Source organism: Schistocerca nitens, chromosome 4 (genome assembly GCF_023898315.1).
Source record: "Schistocerca nitens isolate TAMUIC-IGC-003100 chromosome 4, iqSchNite1.1, whole genome shotgun sequence".
NCBI lineage: Eukaryota > Metazoa > Arthropoda > Insecta > Orthoptera > Acrididae > Schistocerca > Schistocerca nitens.
In genome coordinates this window covers 901,012,397-901,026,684 of record NC_064617.1, presented here as the reverse complement: position 1 = coordinate 901,026,684, position 14,288 = coordinate 901,012,397, and the positions used below count along the sequence as shown (strand labels likewise).

The following is a 14,288-nucleotide window of genomic DNA, read 5'->3' as shown; positions in this document are numbered from 1 at the left end:
TGGTAGAAAGACCAAAGCAGTGCACTTATGTATGTCCACATAACCTGGCGGACGGGTAGCAGGACAAGTCTAGACACCCAAAGCAGCAAAAGTGTTAAGGAATATTAATCAAGAGACAATCTTGAGAATTAAAGAGACTAAAATATGAGGACTGATGGTGGTTCTAATGTGGTAAGGTACACAATGGCCAGGTGGTCAGATGCCCTTACAAAAATAATCTACACAGATGTAGTTACATATTTCGAAATTCATACTGTGAAAATAATATTAAAATGTCAACTGCTAACTCTGATTCACACTAAGTCATACATTCTCCTTTCCAACACACGAAATAACCTCTTTGTTGACCGTAGAAAGAGACTAGGTCTTTTGAGCCTTCCAGTAAAGTTAATACCTAATTAGTGGCAATATTATGTTCTTAATTCTTATATTACTTTGTCTGGTTTCTATAGCACACATCACCACTAAGTTAGTACATTAAAAGCTCACTTGTCAGTACCAACCACTACTGAGTCTGAAAATTACATAAATACTGCAATTCCTTCAGATGCTGCAACAAGCACAACAGATTTATGATGCCCAGGTGACACCTTAGGTAGCTCTTCTCTGCATGTGATTGATTGTACGAGCTAAAGGCATGCAAGCAGCAACTCGTGCTCACACATGCGTGCAGCTGCCAGCTACTTGCATCAGTGCAGGTGACCACCCGCCACAAAATGCCTCCACAGCTGTGATGCTGGCAAAGTGTGTGTGATGTATTGTCAGTGGAGGATTGGACCAAATATTGGTCTTTCTCAGTTCACACTGGTTAGCCTTGGTAGTCTGTAATTATTCAGGCTAGGGTGACAGACACAGTGAAGGTGAGTTTGTATAGTATGCATGCTATTGTAACCTATATTTGTGAATAAATTGGTGAAAATTACTCAGTGTTCACATATTTCTGCTCCTTACAGACCTAATACCTACAATACCAAATTACTAGTACTAGGTGTCATCAGCCGAGGATAAGCCTTTATACTTGTAAATATACTAATATGGACAACGAATAATAGTCAAAACATGTAATTTGGAAAACTGTGACTGGATTGGATATAATTTATTAAATAAATATATGAGGCAGCCACCCTGACAACACACTGTAGGTTCCCCATAAGACTCTCAAGTGATCAAATCTCAAACTAACTTGTGAAACTGGTACAGTATTTATCTCATCAGCACAAGGCCACAAGACTGGTTTCTTCAGAAGATACACTGACCTGGTACACAGCAAATAAATGTTATGGAATTTTTAGTCAATTGGCAGAATTGTTAAATGGAGCATCAAGTTCACTGAACGAGGTTGGTGCACCTGAGAAACCCATCATCAAATGAGCTCCAAAAATCTTTTAAGCAATAATACTAGCGAGAGGATCCTCATTCCACAATTTAGCTAAGTTAAGGCCAAGACACTGACAGTAATCTTTAACACAGATGGGCTTATCTGAAGAACATTTAAATTCTACAACTGCTGCTTCCTCTCTAATCTGCTAAACATCAAATGTAATTATGAAGTTATTGAAAAACCAAAAGAGCAGCAGAAAACTGCAAAAGAAAAAAATCTTTATATGAGAAGACCTCGGCAGCCAGAGGCTGTGGTCATGTATACAAGAGTTGTATTTCTCTCTCTCTCTCTCTCTCTCTCTCTCTCTCTCTCTGTGTGTGTGTGTGTGTGTGTGTGTGTGTGTGTGTGTGGAGTCTAATTCTGATAGAGACCTTTTTGGCCAAAAACTTACTTGTTTGACAGTCTCTCTCTCTCTCTCTCTCTCTCTCTCTCTCTCTCTCTCCTTTTATTTTTTTTTATTTTATTCCTCCCCCAACCCCACCCCCCGCCCCCCCTCTGCGACTCAGCATCTCTGCTATAAGGCGAGTGCCAATCTATACTTTTCATAATATTGTTATTAAGCAAGAAGAGTTGCAAGACATTTCCATCAGTGGTTTGATGCTGTTTGTCATGACAGCAGGGCCAAGATGTAAAAATGAGTCTTGCAGACACTGTTCTCTTGCTCATTATGGTGTGATATATAAAACTGTGTATGAATCTAGGAAACAGCTTGGAAACCAATGACCTTAGTTACACTGATTATATTATGCTTCCTGATTGTGCCACAAGTATCTCAAGGTCAAGATGATGCTTTTGTTGGAGAGCTTACAGCATACATATTTCCAACAGCAGCTCTGAGCATACATTGGTGGAAATGCAGAAGAGCTTATGAAGCAGATAATTCTTATAGTAAAGAAAATACGTGCTGTTCCATGAATACATAGGACTCACTCATTACGGAGATGATCAACTATTAAAACCCTGTTAGAGGTGAAAATGCGTTACATACATTAACTTTGCCAAGAATAAAAGGCTCATTAGCATTCACTAATATATCTCATTATCACAGGGCTGCTGCAGCAGCAAGTAGATGGAGCACATTTTGAATATATAACAAATGTATATTGATATAGCAGCAGTCTGTATGTTGGTAGCGAGGAGAACCGATCAGGAATGAAATGTCTTACACACGAACAACAGTCTGCTTTCAGCCATCTTACCATTAACACTGAGATGAAATCAATTTTGAAATAATGTTGTTGTACGCAGAGCCCTGAAGGGCTTCCTATTCCTCCATGTGGAGCCTGAATCCTCTTAGATTGCAGTGCAGAACAGTAGCCACATAAATGGTGAGACTGCCCTAGACATCAAGTTGCTGACCTTGCAATAAGGGGGAAGCTGATGAGGGGCAATATCATCTCTGTCGTCATCGTCAATCATCAGAAAAAGTTAGTACTGAACGATGGTTTAAATGCATATCCAGATGATGATTCAGAACTTTTATGTTGTTGCTTGTTGAGGAGCTTTGCTGTAAGGTTATCTCATTACTTAATTCAGAAGTACAGAGTGTATACACAGACAAGGAAAAAAAAAGTCCAAGCTTTTTCCTGGATTTCCCAGCTCAAGACCTCGGCAGCCAGAGACTGTGGTCATGCGAACAAGAGTTGCATTTTTTCCCCAAGTGAAAATACAGTCGACCCCTGGTGAACACACATTTTTTTCTGTGTTAAATTACAATGTACTTTCCCTCACAGCTGTAAAACTTATCAATCATTTGAATGGTGAAGATTTTATACTTTCACAGAACTTCCCATCACTTTCAGAAAAGAAACCAGGAAAAAATAATGCATTTTGGGAAGACATTTGATGTATGGAAACATTTACAGTGCATATTTTCATATTACAAACGTGTAAACACGAATTCCACCAAATATAGCACAGTAGCTGCTGAACTACTGAAATCGATATCGTGAAGCTCTTTTGTCAGCCAATCAGAGTTCATGTTGTGTGATCTCGTCAGCCAACGACAGCGGATGTTCAGAGCATAAGACATGTGATGTAGTCAGTCAATAGCAACATCCTTGTTAAGTAACACAGACACATTAATAAGAAAAGATAATGGTTTAAGTTAATATACACACAGTGCAGCTACAAGAAAAGCTAAGCTTTTGTATATAGTATTGATCATTAAAAATAATTTTTTAAGGGTGTGGTTACACAAGATCATGAACACACAGCTTAAATTGCAGCAGCTGAATACCTCCGACACGTATTATCATAAATTTTCACTGCTGTGCAACAAACATCCTGTTGGTTACCTGGCTGAATACATGTTTCATCGAGCACTTCGACTTTTCCATAGAAATGCTAATTAAGTGTGAAATTGCTCAAGAACTCACTTCACACTTTTTTAAAGAATGATTATACTTTTTGCCATAGTTATTGCACAATTTGTAATCTATGAAAAAATTACAATAAATATGAAAAATTTGCCTTGAAACTTGGTCTTTTTATCATTTTACCCTTTAAGATATATCAAACACAATTGTGCCAGTAAAATTTTCAATAATGGTATAAATGGCTGGTCGTCTAGGCCCAATTTTTTTAAAGTGACTGGTCCTCATTGTTAAGTTTTGAATGAGAGTCTAAAGCTCCATGATTTAATAAATTCATCACACATTCTCACTCCCAACATAACTCATCTTGCATACAAGGAAATTTACTTTGAAAGCAACGCTCCTCAAAGCACTACTGGCAACATTTTCCCACAACATGGTTGAAATGTAAATAGTTGTGACCTCACACTCATCAAAGTGAGGTCCGCGGGAAACATAGAAAGCCGTTTGTTGTTACGAAGTATTCCACAGTCTTTGACACACAGATACTTGTGTGTGCACTGTGTGTTATTGGAAGTGCCACATTTTCTTTGCAACTAAAGCTGTATTTTGGTGTTAGCCTCTTGTTTCTTTTTTACTGTTGCAATATTATTCTGAAGTGAGCTAAAGTAAAATTCTTTGTCAGAGTATCAGTTCTTACCAGTCAAAATCACAAAAATTTTAACTGAAAACTAACACAATGAAAAATCACCCGAATTCTAAAAAAAAATCCTGGGTTTTTTCTCTTATTTCTCCCGGAGGAAAAATTCCCTGGTTTTTCCTGGATTTCCCGGTTGTCCTGGCCATATACACCCTGCAGGTAGCAATTTCGAGGTTGTGCTAGGCGTGCACCATTCCTCTTGGTTTAATTAAATTTGTACACATTAGTTCGGCAGCACCAAGAACGTATTGAATCATGTGAAATTCTTGAATTTCCTAGTATCACACAAAAAACTCTTTAGTCCCTACACCATAAAGGTACCTTCACCTAGCCTCGTCTTCATTACAGGTGGGGCACTCTCATCCTATGGTCAGAGTGACCTGCCCTTCCTTTTTAACCTTCCCTAAACCTATCCCTCTCCTCTCTTCAACAAAGGAACTATTAGTTCCAAAAGCTAGCAGTGTATCTTTTGCAGATTTGTGTGTGTCTATTGGCAGCACCATACATTTTACCTCGGATATTCTATCTGAGTTCCACCATCATATTGAGTCCCAACTCTCTAGATCCTTGTATACATACAAGAGGGGACACAATGTTGTCTTACAACAAACATATTCTGACACAGACTGTGGCTGCTACATTTCCTATGCATTTAAGATTTCCTGGGAGACCTATAATCTGACCATTCTTCAAACACTGAACATTCCTTTATGGTCCATGCTGCAAGTTGTCATTATTTTCACAGTTTGCATTAGTCCTACAAGGTGCAAATCTTATAAATTCTGGAAACCAGAATACATATTTACCTATAGAAAAGAAAGCAGTAAGGATTAAAGTTAACAAAATTTCAAATGATGCTAAAAATTATCAAAATCAAAACAAATTTTAACACATGATATATCTGCACTCAAATACTTGGTACATTATCCTCAATGGATGAAACCAGTAAAACCAAGCAGAAGGCACAACAACATCTGGGAGAAGTTGATCTTTCTCCACCAGTAATATTAATAAATTCATCTAGTTTACCTAATAACAGTTCTAATGACTGGCATCCATGCTTCCCAAACCAACTGCTGATAAGGGCCATTTTCTGTCCCAGGCGGATGTCCAACTTCCAATATATCCTTCCAGGTTTGGAAAAGACGTATTGGTTCTGCTGGATTTTCTAAAGCTTTCCACGATTTCAGCTTCTCATGGATCAAGGGTGCAACCAAGCCACATGCCAGCTTCTCCAACTCATACATACGATATTCTTCATAATATCGGTCCTGAAATACCAATAAATAAAATTCTTCACAATTAACAACAAAAGACTAACTATACAACCATACAGGATTATGTAAAACTTGTGAAATAAAAGTAAAGTTTGTAAATTTGTTATTGAGGTTATCTACAATATTCACAATAGTACACAGTGATAGAATGTGCAGATGTACTAGCCATTTTGTTTTTGACTACAGATTTTGGTTCATTTCAGACCATCCGCAGGTCATGTATATCAACAGAAAACAAACTACACACTCAGGTTATAAAATTTGTGGTATACCTCCTAATCTCATACTGAACATTCTTTTGCCTGGCGTAGCACAACAACTCAACATGGCATGGACTCAACAAGTCATTGGAAGTCCCCTGCAGAAATACTGAGCCACGCTGTTTTTATAGCAATCCATAATTGCGAATGTCATCTCAGTGTAAAATGACTGCAGCTAGCACCTCATGAAAGATTATTTGTCCACATATTGTACATGTATTTTGCACGGAGTGTGTCAATGTAATTAAAGCTTAACCTAATACAATGGCATTTTTGTAATGGCTTAACAATACCATGTTGTAATTAGACAGTGAGCGAATTTCAATATATTTGAACAAGAGCAGCAACTTTTGCTAACTAGCACTTCAGTGTTTACACTATAAGGCAGGGGATATGTTGGGTATAAAACATGTTGTTAATACAACATTTCAGGATGAGTAGACATTGCAATTATGGGATTATGGGATGCACAATTGAGTAAGTTTTGCAAGTATATTTTTATAATTATGTAACAGTCTGCACATAACACATGTAAAATGTAGGTATAAATATCTCTCATGAGGCACTACCTGCAGTCATTGTATACACTGTATAGCTCATTCTCTTTTGATACACATGACATATGGAAGGTCTGAAATGGACCGAAATCAACAGACAAATATCAAATAACTAGTACAGGTGTGCACTGAGTAATGTAGTTCTTAACATTCCTAACAGCTATCCAACAACATCTTCACAAAATATTTCTAATGACAGAATGGATTCAGAAATTGGTTTATGTCTGTCTATGCAGTTCCCACACACAGCCAGAAAGATGAACCATCAATGTTTACAAAATGCCATTCTCCTCACAATAAAAAGCATTTTGAATCTGGGAATTTGCACAACAGTCACTGTTATAACGCTACACACACACTTCTGAACACAATTTAACAAGCTACCATCACATAGGAACTGTAAATCATCTTGGTTGCACCAGTCCTGACGTAAATGATTTCTGTGCCCTGTGAAAAGTCCTAGTTGCCTGCAGAATTGGAGTGACACACTGGAAATCATGAAAAGTGTGTACTTCGGGAGTCCGAAGGAATCAACAACTGGTGTGTACCTATCACTCCTTCTCCATGGTCAAGCTCTGGTGCAAAAATATTCTTTCCCACTCTGGGAAAGAAGGCACACACTGCGGCTGAAGGTAGGATGTTAAGCAAGGCACAAGCGCGAAACCGGGAGACGGTGTTAGGCTTCTGACATGATCGGAGCATAGGCTTGCAGTTTTACTCGTGTTGGGATCATGTGCATTATCCATGTACAACCAGGCCAGTGGAGTCTTGGCCGAGTGCTGACTGCAGCATATGCCGTAGAGAGGGAGAGCAGCTGGCGATTGTGTTGGCCTAATGATAGTGGCACGAGGTGCAAACACCACACTGTTCCAAGGCTGTGCTCTGAGTATTCATTCTGCTGTTCAAACAACAGTGAGCATTCACTGGATTCCACCTAGGAGTATATTTCTACAGACCAGTGAAATTAGGTTTTATTGATGCTGGTGATTTCAACTTACTGTACCTCGGGCTGGAATTCTAGTGGGGAAAAAATGCTGTTTTTGTTGGAAGTGTTAGTCCAGCCTGCGTTCAACTTAACATTAAGCCATAAACTGTTTATGGAACATACTTTGTGTCATGTATGAGCACATGTTGGTACAGGTTACTGGCTGTATTCTGATTTCAAGCAGCTGTCTTGATTGGTAGTGTTATTGCCTTGTTATTTCTGGTTTCCTTAAAAGACAAGGCTCATCACCTTGCAATTTTTTTGAGAATGAATGCAATGAGTTCATTAGCTCTGGTAGGCAGATTCTTTTTTTTTTTTTTACTGTAAATGTTCAGAGTTTTGTTAACTGCTGTAAAGTCTGGTTTGATGCTCTTTGGGAAATTATGTTTAGTGAAACGAGAGGTTTTAGAACCTTAACTGTTTGCTGAACCATGGACCTTGCTGTTGGTGGGGAAGCTTGCATGCCTCAGTGATACAGATAGCCATACTGTAGGTGCAACCACAATGGAAGGGAATCTATTGAGAGAGTGCACAAATGTGTGGTTCCTGAAGAGGGGCCGCAGCCTTTTCAGTAACAGCAGAGGCAACAGTCTGGATGATTGATTGAACTGTCCTTGTAACATCAATCAGAACAGCATCGCTGTGCTGGTACTACGGACGGCTGAAAGCAAGGGGAAACTACAGCCCCAATTTTTCCCAACGGCATGCAGCTTTACTGTATTGTTAAATGATGATGGCATCCTCTTGGGTAAAATAATTCGGAGGTAAAATAGTCCCCTATTTGGATCTTGCAGCGACTACTCAAGAGGACTTCATTATCAGGAGAAAAAAACTGGCATTCTATGGATCGGAGTGTGGTATGTCAAGTCCCTTAATCATGCTTAGAAAATTTAAAAAGGGAAATATATAGGTTAAAGTTAGATATAGTGGAAATTATACTCTGTTCATCATAAGAATAAACCCGATGTAAATAACCACAAACACAATGATTGGTCAGAAGCCGTAGCACACGTACAATGGTGTTTTACACTCTTGGAAGTAGGTCCTACTATGTATGCTATATATAACAACTAAGTTACGTTAAATGAAACTTTAAGATATTCAAATGTATTAACAGACATCAACGTATTTCTTAATCATACTTTAGACATGTAGTTTTTATTTCAAAAATTGTGTACAGTCACAGCCTCGGTACAGTTGTGCTCCGACTGTTGTGCTGTTAATTCACAGTATACAAATGACGGGGGCTACTAACTGTTCCGTAGTGAAACGCGTGTGGAACACTGTTAAAAATGCCAAAAAATAGGCTGTTCTTAATGTTTTTCATAAATTTACAGAGCTAATCGGCTTTAAAGTTTTCCAAGGGCTGCATTAGATACAGTTGAATTTTAACTTCACATACCCTGTATAGTTCTACCAGTAGCGTAGCAGATTGATTATTCACTGCAACTCATGGTTCCTGGGTTCAAGTCTCACCAAAGTCATTTTTTTTTTCTCTTTCAGTTAGAAAAAATACCTACATCGTAATTGTAAAATTCATCATCATTTTTATGAATAATGCCTGTCGTTCTTCTTTTTAATTACATTATGCACACGAAATTCCTGTTTTCATTCTAAATATAAATTCTTAATTATCGATTTTTTATGAAGGACTGTTAACAAAGGTTAGCTAAATTAATAAAACACAACTACTTAATTTTTAAGGCAAAAATGAAAAACCAAATACTCTTTATTTGGACTAGGTCCGTCGTTTTATGTCACAGATGTAGTAAGTATCACAGAAACATGGAAAACAATCATTTCCACATCATTGAGCACACCATACAAATGTTCCAACTTTACATTTGCCAGTGTACCATTACAATATGAATCCAACAGAACAGATCTGGAGCCAAGTTAAGGAATTTGTCACAAGAAATATCAAGACTATTAAGCTCCCAGATGTTCTGGAACTAACGCATGCAGCTTTTTCACATGTCACTGCCGAACACTGGAGGGATACAGCGCAGCACATCATAAAAGACGAGGAGACAATGCGGTGCCCGGTTGTTTTCATGGATTCTGTTGTTGGCCGACTCGTTATCAACATAGCAGACGACAGTTCCACAACTGAAACATATTTCTCGAACTTGGATAATGAAGGAGCTACGATATTACCTGATGACCAACTGTAATTAATAACTTCATTGGCTTCAGTACTCAACAGTACAGTGAAATCCCTGCAGTACGCCTTTGCATCACACACAGCTTGCTCAGAAGAATTACCCTGTGTGTAAGTTAGGAATTTTCATTCACTCTTGTTTGTAATTGGAATACTATGTAAGGTAAGAATGAAGGCATTTTATGCTTTCTGTCTCGTCACCTAAGAAGTGCGTGGCAGTGCTGGAGTTTTTCTGATTATTATTTCAGTCTTTTTAAAAATTAAATAACATTCAAAGCTGTTTATATATATTTTTTTTCCTCATCTTTTTTTATGTCTGAACTGCAACTACTCACACCATTGCAAGTTAGTTGGACTGCTGGCTGGCCAGTGCTGTCAAAGTTTAATGCACCGATAAAGCTGTTGTCCCGCATTGTCGCTTAGTCTATGTGCGTGTAACACAGCATAAAACACATTATGATCATACTTGACTGTACTGATCACAGTTTGGCTTCCGCTCCACATAAAACGAAACCCAATTAGATTCAAGAAAATGCGGAAGGATACATGGCGTAATGTTTACATCAGGTTTATTTTTATGATGACCAGAGTATAGTGAAGTTTGGTTGCAGGAGGAACAGGACTTCTGGTCAAGTGAATATAAGATCATAAATGCAAAATCAAATAAGGGTAATGCAGGAGTAGGTTTAATATTGAATAAAAAAAAATAGGAATTTGATAAGCTTCTACGAACAGCATTATTGTAGCCAAGATAGACACGAAGCCCACACCTATTATATATGTTTATATGCCAACTAGCCCCGCAAATGATGAAGAGATTGAAGACATGTACAATGAGGTAAAAGAAATTATTCAGATAGTTAAGAGAGATGAAAATTTAACAGTCATGGGGGATTGGAATTCGATAGTAGGAAAAGGAAAGGAAAGAGAAGGAAAAATAGTAGGTGAACATGGACTGGGGGTAAGGAATAGAAGAGGAAGCCCCCTGGTAGAATTTTGCATAGAGCATGACTTAATCATCACTAACACTTGGTTTAAAAACCATGAAAGAAGATTGTATACTTGGAAGAGACCTGGAGACATTGGAAGGTTTCAGATTGATTGTATAATGATAAGACAGAAATTTAGGAACCAGGTTTTAAATTGTAAGACATTTACAGGGCCAGATGTGGACTCTGGCCACAATTTCTTGGTTATGAACTGTAAAGTTGAAGAAACTGCAAAAAGGTAGGAATTTATGGAGATGGGACATGGATAAATTGTAAGAACCAGAGGTTGTAGAGAATTTCTGAAGGAATGTTGGGAATAATTGACAAGAACAGGGGAAAGAAATGTGGTAGAAGAAGAATGGGTAGCTTTGAGAGAAAAAATAGTGGAAGCAGCGGAGGATGAAGTAGGTAAAAAGATGGGTTAATAAAAAACCATGGGTAACACAGGAGATATTGAATTTCATTGATGAAAGGAGACAATATAACAATGCAATAAATGAAGCAGGTGAAAAGGAATACTATCGTCTCAAAAATGAGAGTGACAGGAAGTGCAAACTGGCCAAGCGGAAACAGTTAGAGGACAAATGAAGGATGGTAGAAGCTTATATCACTAGGGATAAGATAGATGCTGCCTACAGGAAAATTTAAGAGACCTCTGGAGAAAAGAGATCACCTGTATCAAAATCAAGAGCTCAGATGTAAAACCAGTCCAAAGCAAAGAAGGGAAAGCAGGAAGGTGGAAGGAGTATATAGAGGGTCTATACAAGGGAGATGCACTTGAGGGCAATATTATGGAAATGAAAGTGGATGTAGATGAAGATGAGATGGGAGATATGATACTGCGTGAAGAGATGAATATAATAGAGGGTAACATTCCACACGGGAAAAATAATATTTAAAAACAAAGATGATGTGACTCTCTGCCCAAACTCTTTGCCCCTGAATACGTCCGCCTGTGTGTGTGTGTGTGTGTGTGTGTGTGTGTGTGTGTGTGTGTGTGTGCGCGCGCGCGCGCGCGCACCCCCCCCCCCCCAAAGGCAAGTCCCCCCCGCTCCCAGAGTCTTGCCTTGGGGGTGGGGGCTGAGGGGGGTGGGGGAGGGGTGTGTGCGCTCATGTGTGTGTGCGCGCGCGCGCGCGCGCGCGCGCGCTCACACACACACACACACACACACACACACACACATATACAGACGCAGGCGGACATATTCAGGGGCAAAGAGTTTGGGCAGAGATCTTTGCCCAAACTCTTTGCCTTTGAATGTGTCTGCTTGCGTCTGTGTATGTGTGTGTGTGTGCGCGAGTGTACACCCGTCCTTTTTTCCCCCCTAAGGTAAGTCTTTCCGCTCCCAGGATTGGAATGAGTCCTTACCCTCTCCCTTAAAACCCACATCCTTTCGTCTTTCCCTCTCCTTCCCTCTTTCCTGACGAAGCAGCTGTTGGTTGCGAAAGCTAGAATTTTGTGTGTATATATGTGTGTGTTTGTGTTTCTATCGACCTGCCAGCGCTTTCGTATGGTAAGTCACATCATCTTTGTTTTTAAATATACTGCGTGAAGAATTTGACAGAGCACTGAAAAATCTAACTCGGTACAAGGCCCCGGAAGTAGACAACGTTCCATTAGAAATACGGATAGCCTTGAGAGAGCCAGCTATTACAAAACTCTTCCAACTGGTGAGCGAGATGTATGAGACAAGAGAAATACCCTCAGACTCCAAAAGAATATAATAATTTCAATTCCAAAGAAAGCAGGTGCTGACAAGTGTGAAAATTACCAAACTATATTTTTAACAAGTCACAGTTGCAAAATACTAAGGCCACATCCAGGGTGTATACGTGGACAAGGAAAAACAAATCCCGGATTTCCTGGTTAAAAATACACTTTCTCCCGGGTGAAAATACACTTTTTCCGTGTTACGTGACAGTATACTCTTCCTCGCCTCTGTAAAAGTCATCAACCATTTGAATGTTTATGGTATTATATACCGACTTAGAATTTCCCAGCACTTTAGAAAATGAAACTCAGGGGGAAAAACATGTTTTGAAAGACCTTTGATGTGCAGCAACATGTACGCTGCATATTTTCATATTGCAAAGGTATAAATTTGAATTCCACCAAACAATGCATGTCACTTTATGAAGCATTGAAATCGAGATTGTGATGCGCAACCGCTACAGTCGCAGGTTCGAATCCTGCCTTGGGCATGGATGTGTGTGATGTCCTTAGGTTAGTTAGGTTTAAGTAATTTTAAGTTCTAGGGGACTGATGACTTCAGCAGTTAAGTCCCATAGTGCTCAGAGCCATTTGAACCATTATGCGATGCGCTTTTGTAAGCGTCACAGCTCATTCACGTGATCTCGCCAGCTGATGACAGCAATAGGACACGTGATGTAGTCAGCCAATAGGAAGATCACTCTTAAGTAGTGCAAATACACAAATAAGAAACGGCTTAGATTAATATACATAGCATTCACATATAATATTGGTCTCGAAGATTAATAAGTTGGAAGAGAGGCTACGCTTCCACTTATAATGTTGATCTTTTTTGCGCGTGTTACACTTTAAGATACATCACACAAATGTGCCAGTAAAATATTTAATAACGGCGCAAAAGTCTCATCATCTGGGCTCGAAATTCTTCTAATTGGTCGTCCTCAAAGAGTTGATTTTTAAATGAGAGTCAAACGCTTTGTGATTTAAGAAATTCATCGTACATTCTCGCACATAGTTCATCTTGCGTAAAAGGAAATCTGCTTTGAATGTAACTCTTTTCAAACCACCATTTGCAATCTTTTCCCGCGACCTGTTAGAAATGGGTTCGTTACAGTACTTGCAAGAAAGTGCCAGATAACTGGCATCACCGCGCTTGCGCAGCTATGACGACGCAGGAAGCCCATATGTTTGTACGTGTAAAACATTAAAAGATCTTACACTATGTCATAAAAGAAACAAGACATCAAAGGATACTTCAAGAGCATCGGGATTTCGCGAACCATACTAAAATGCATAATTCGGCTTAAAATGCACATCCGTATGTAAATTTTCTTGGCGTACCAGTACTCATGCTTGGTTCTTTATTATAGCATAATGCCATACGTGCACTTGAAATGCAGCAAACAGTTGAAACTAGCTAATAGTGTGAAATTAAACACTTCATTTCAAATAAATTGACTGCCTCAGTAGAAAGGATTAATAAAAGCCAAATCTCTTTAGCAAACCGGCAAAAATAACTTCATTGTTCTGTTAGGCGATTAATGCTTGACTGTCAAAGGTGGAAATAAAATCTGAAACTAGTAACATATTTTAGTCTGCCGTAATTATGCGAACATATTTTAATTCACTTGAATGCTCCCAGCCACAAAAATCCATTTTGTTATCATTTAACGTGAGAGCAATAAACGAAGAGGTAACAACAAAATCACTGAACGTAAACACAGGTCACGTGGAGACGACCCACCTCCCCACCACAACTCGGACTGCTCTGTACATCAGCCCCGGATCTACGATATTTCCTAACAGGGGCAATATTAAGTAGTGGCGTCCAGCCACACTTCCGTAACCAAAAGTGGGAGAAGGTACTACTCATACGCGACTCAACTGTGCATGCGCAAGAGCCCGCCCGCAAATGCTCAAATGAATCTAAACAGTTGTCACGTCAGCTCATC

At 39.1% G+C, this 14,288-nt stretch overlaps 1 protein-coding gene across 1 annotated transcript in view; it reads right to left on the bottom strand.

Moving 5' to 3' along the window:
- The window catches only part of LOC126253449 (tuftelin-interacting protein 11), a 152,429-nt gene that overhangs the window by 36,964 nt on the left and 101,177 nt on the right, over positions 1-14,288 (bottom strand). Inside the window, exon 9 of the mRNA XM_049954795.1 lies at positions 5,426-5,667. Coding sequence (XP_049810752.1) covers positions 5,426-5,667 — 242 coding nt within the window. The remainder of the gene's footprint in view (positions 1-5,425; positions 5,668-14,288) is intronic.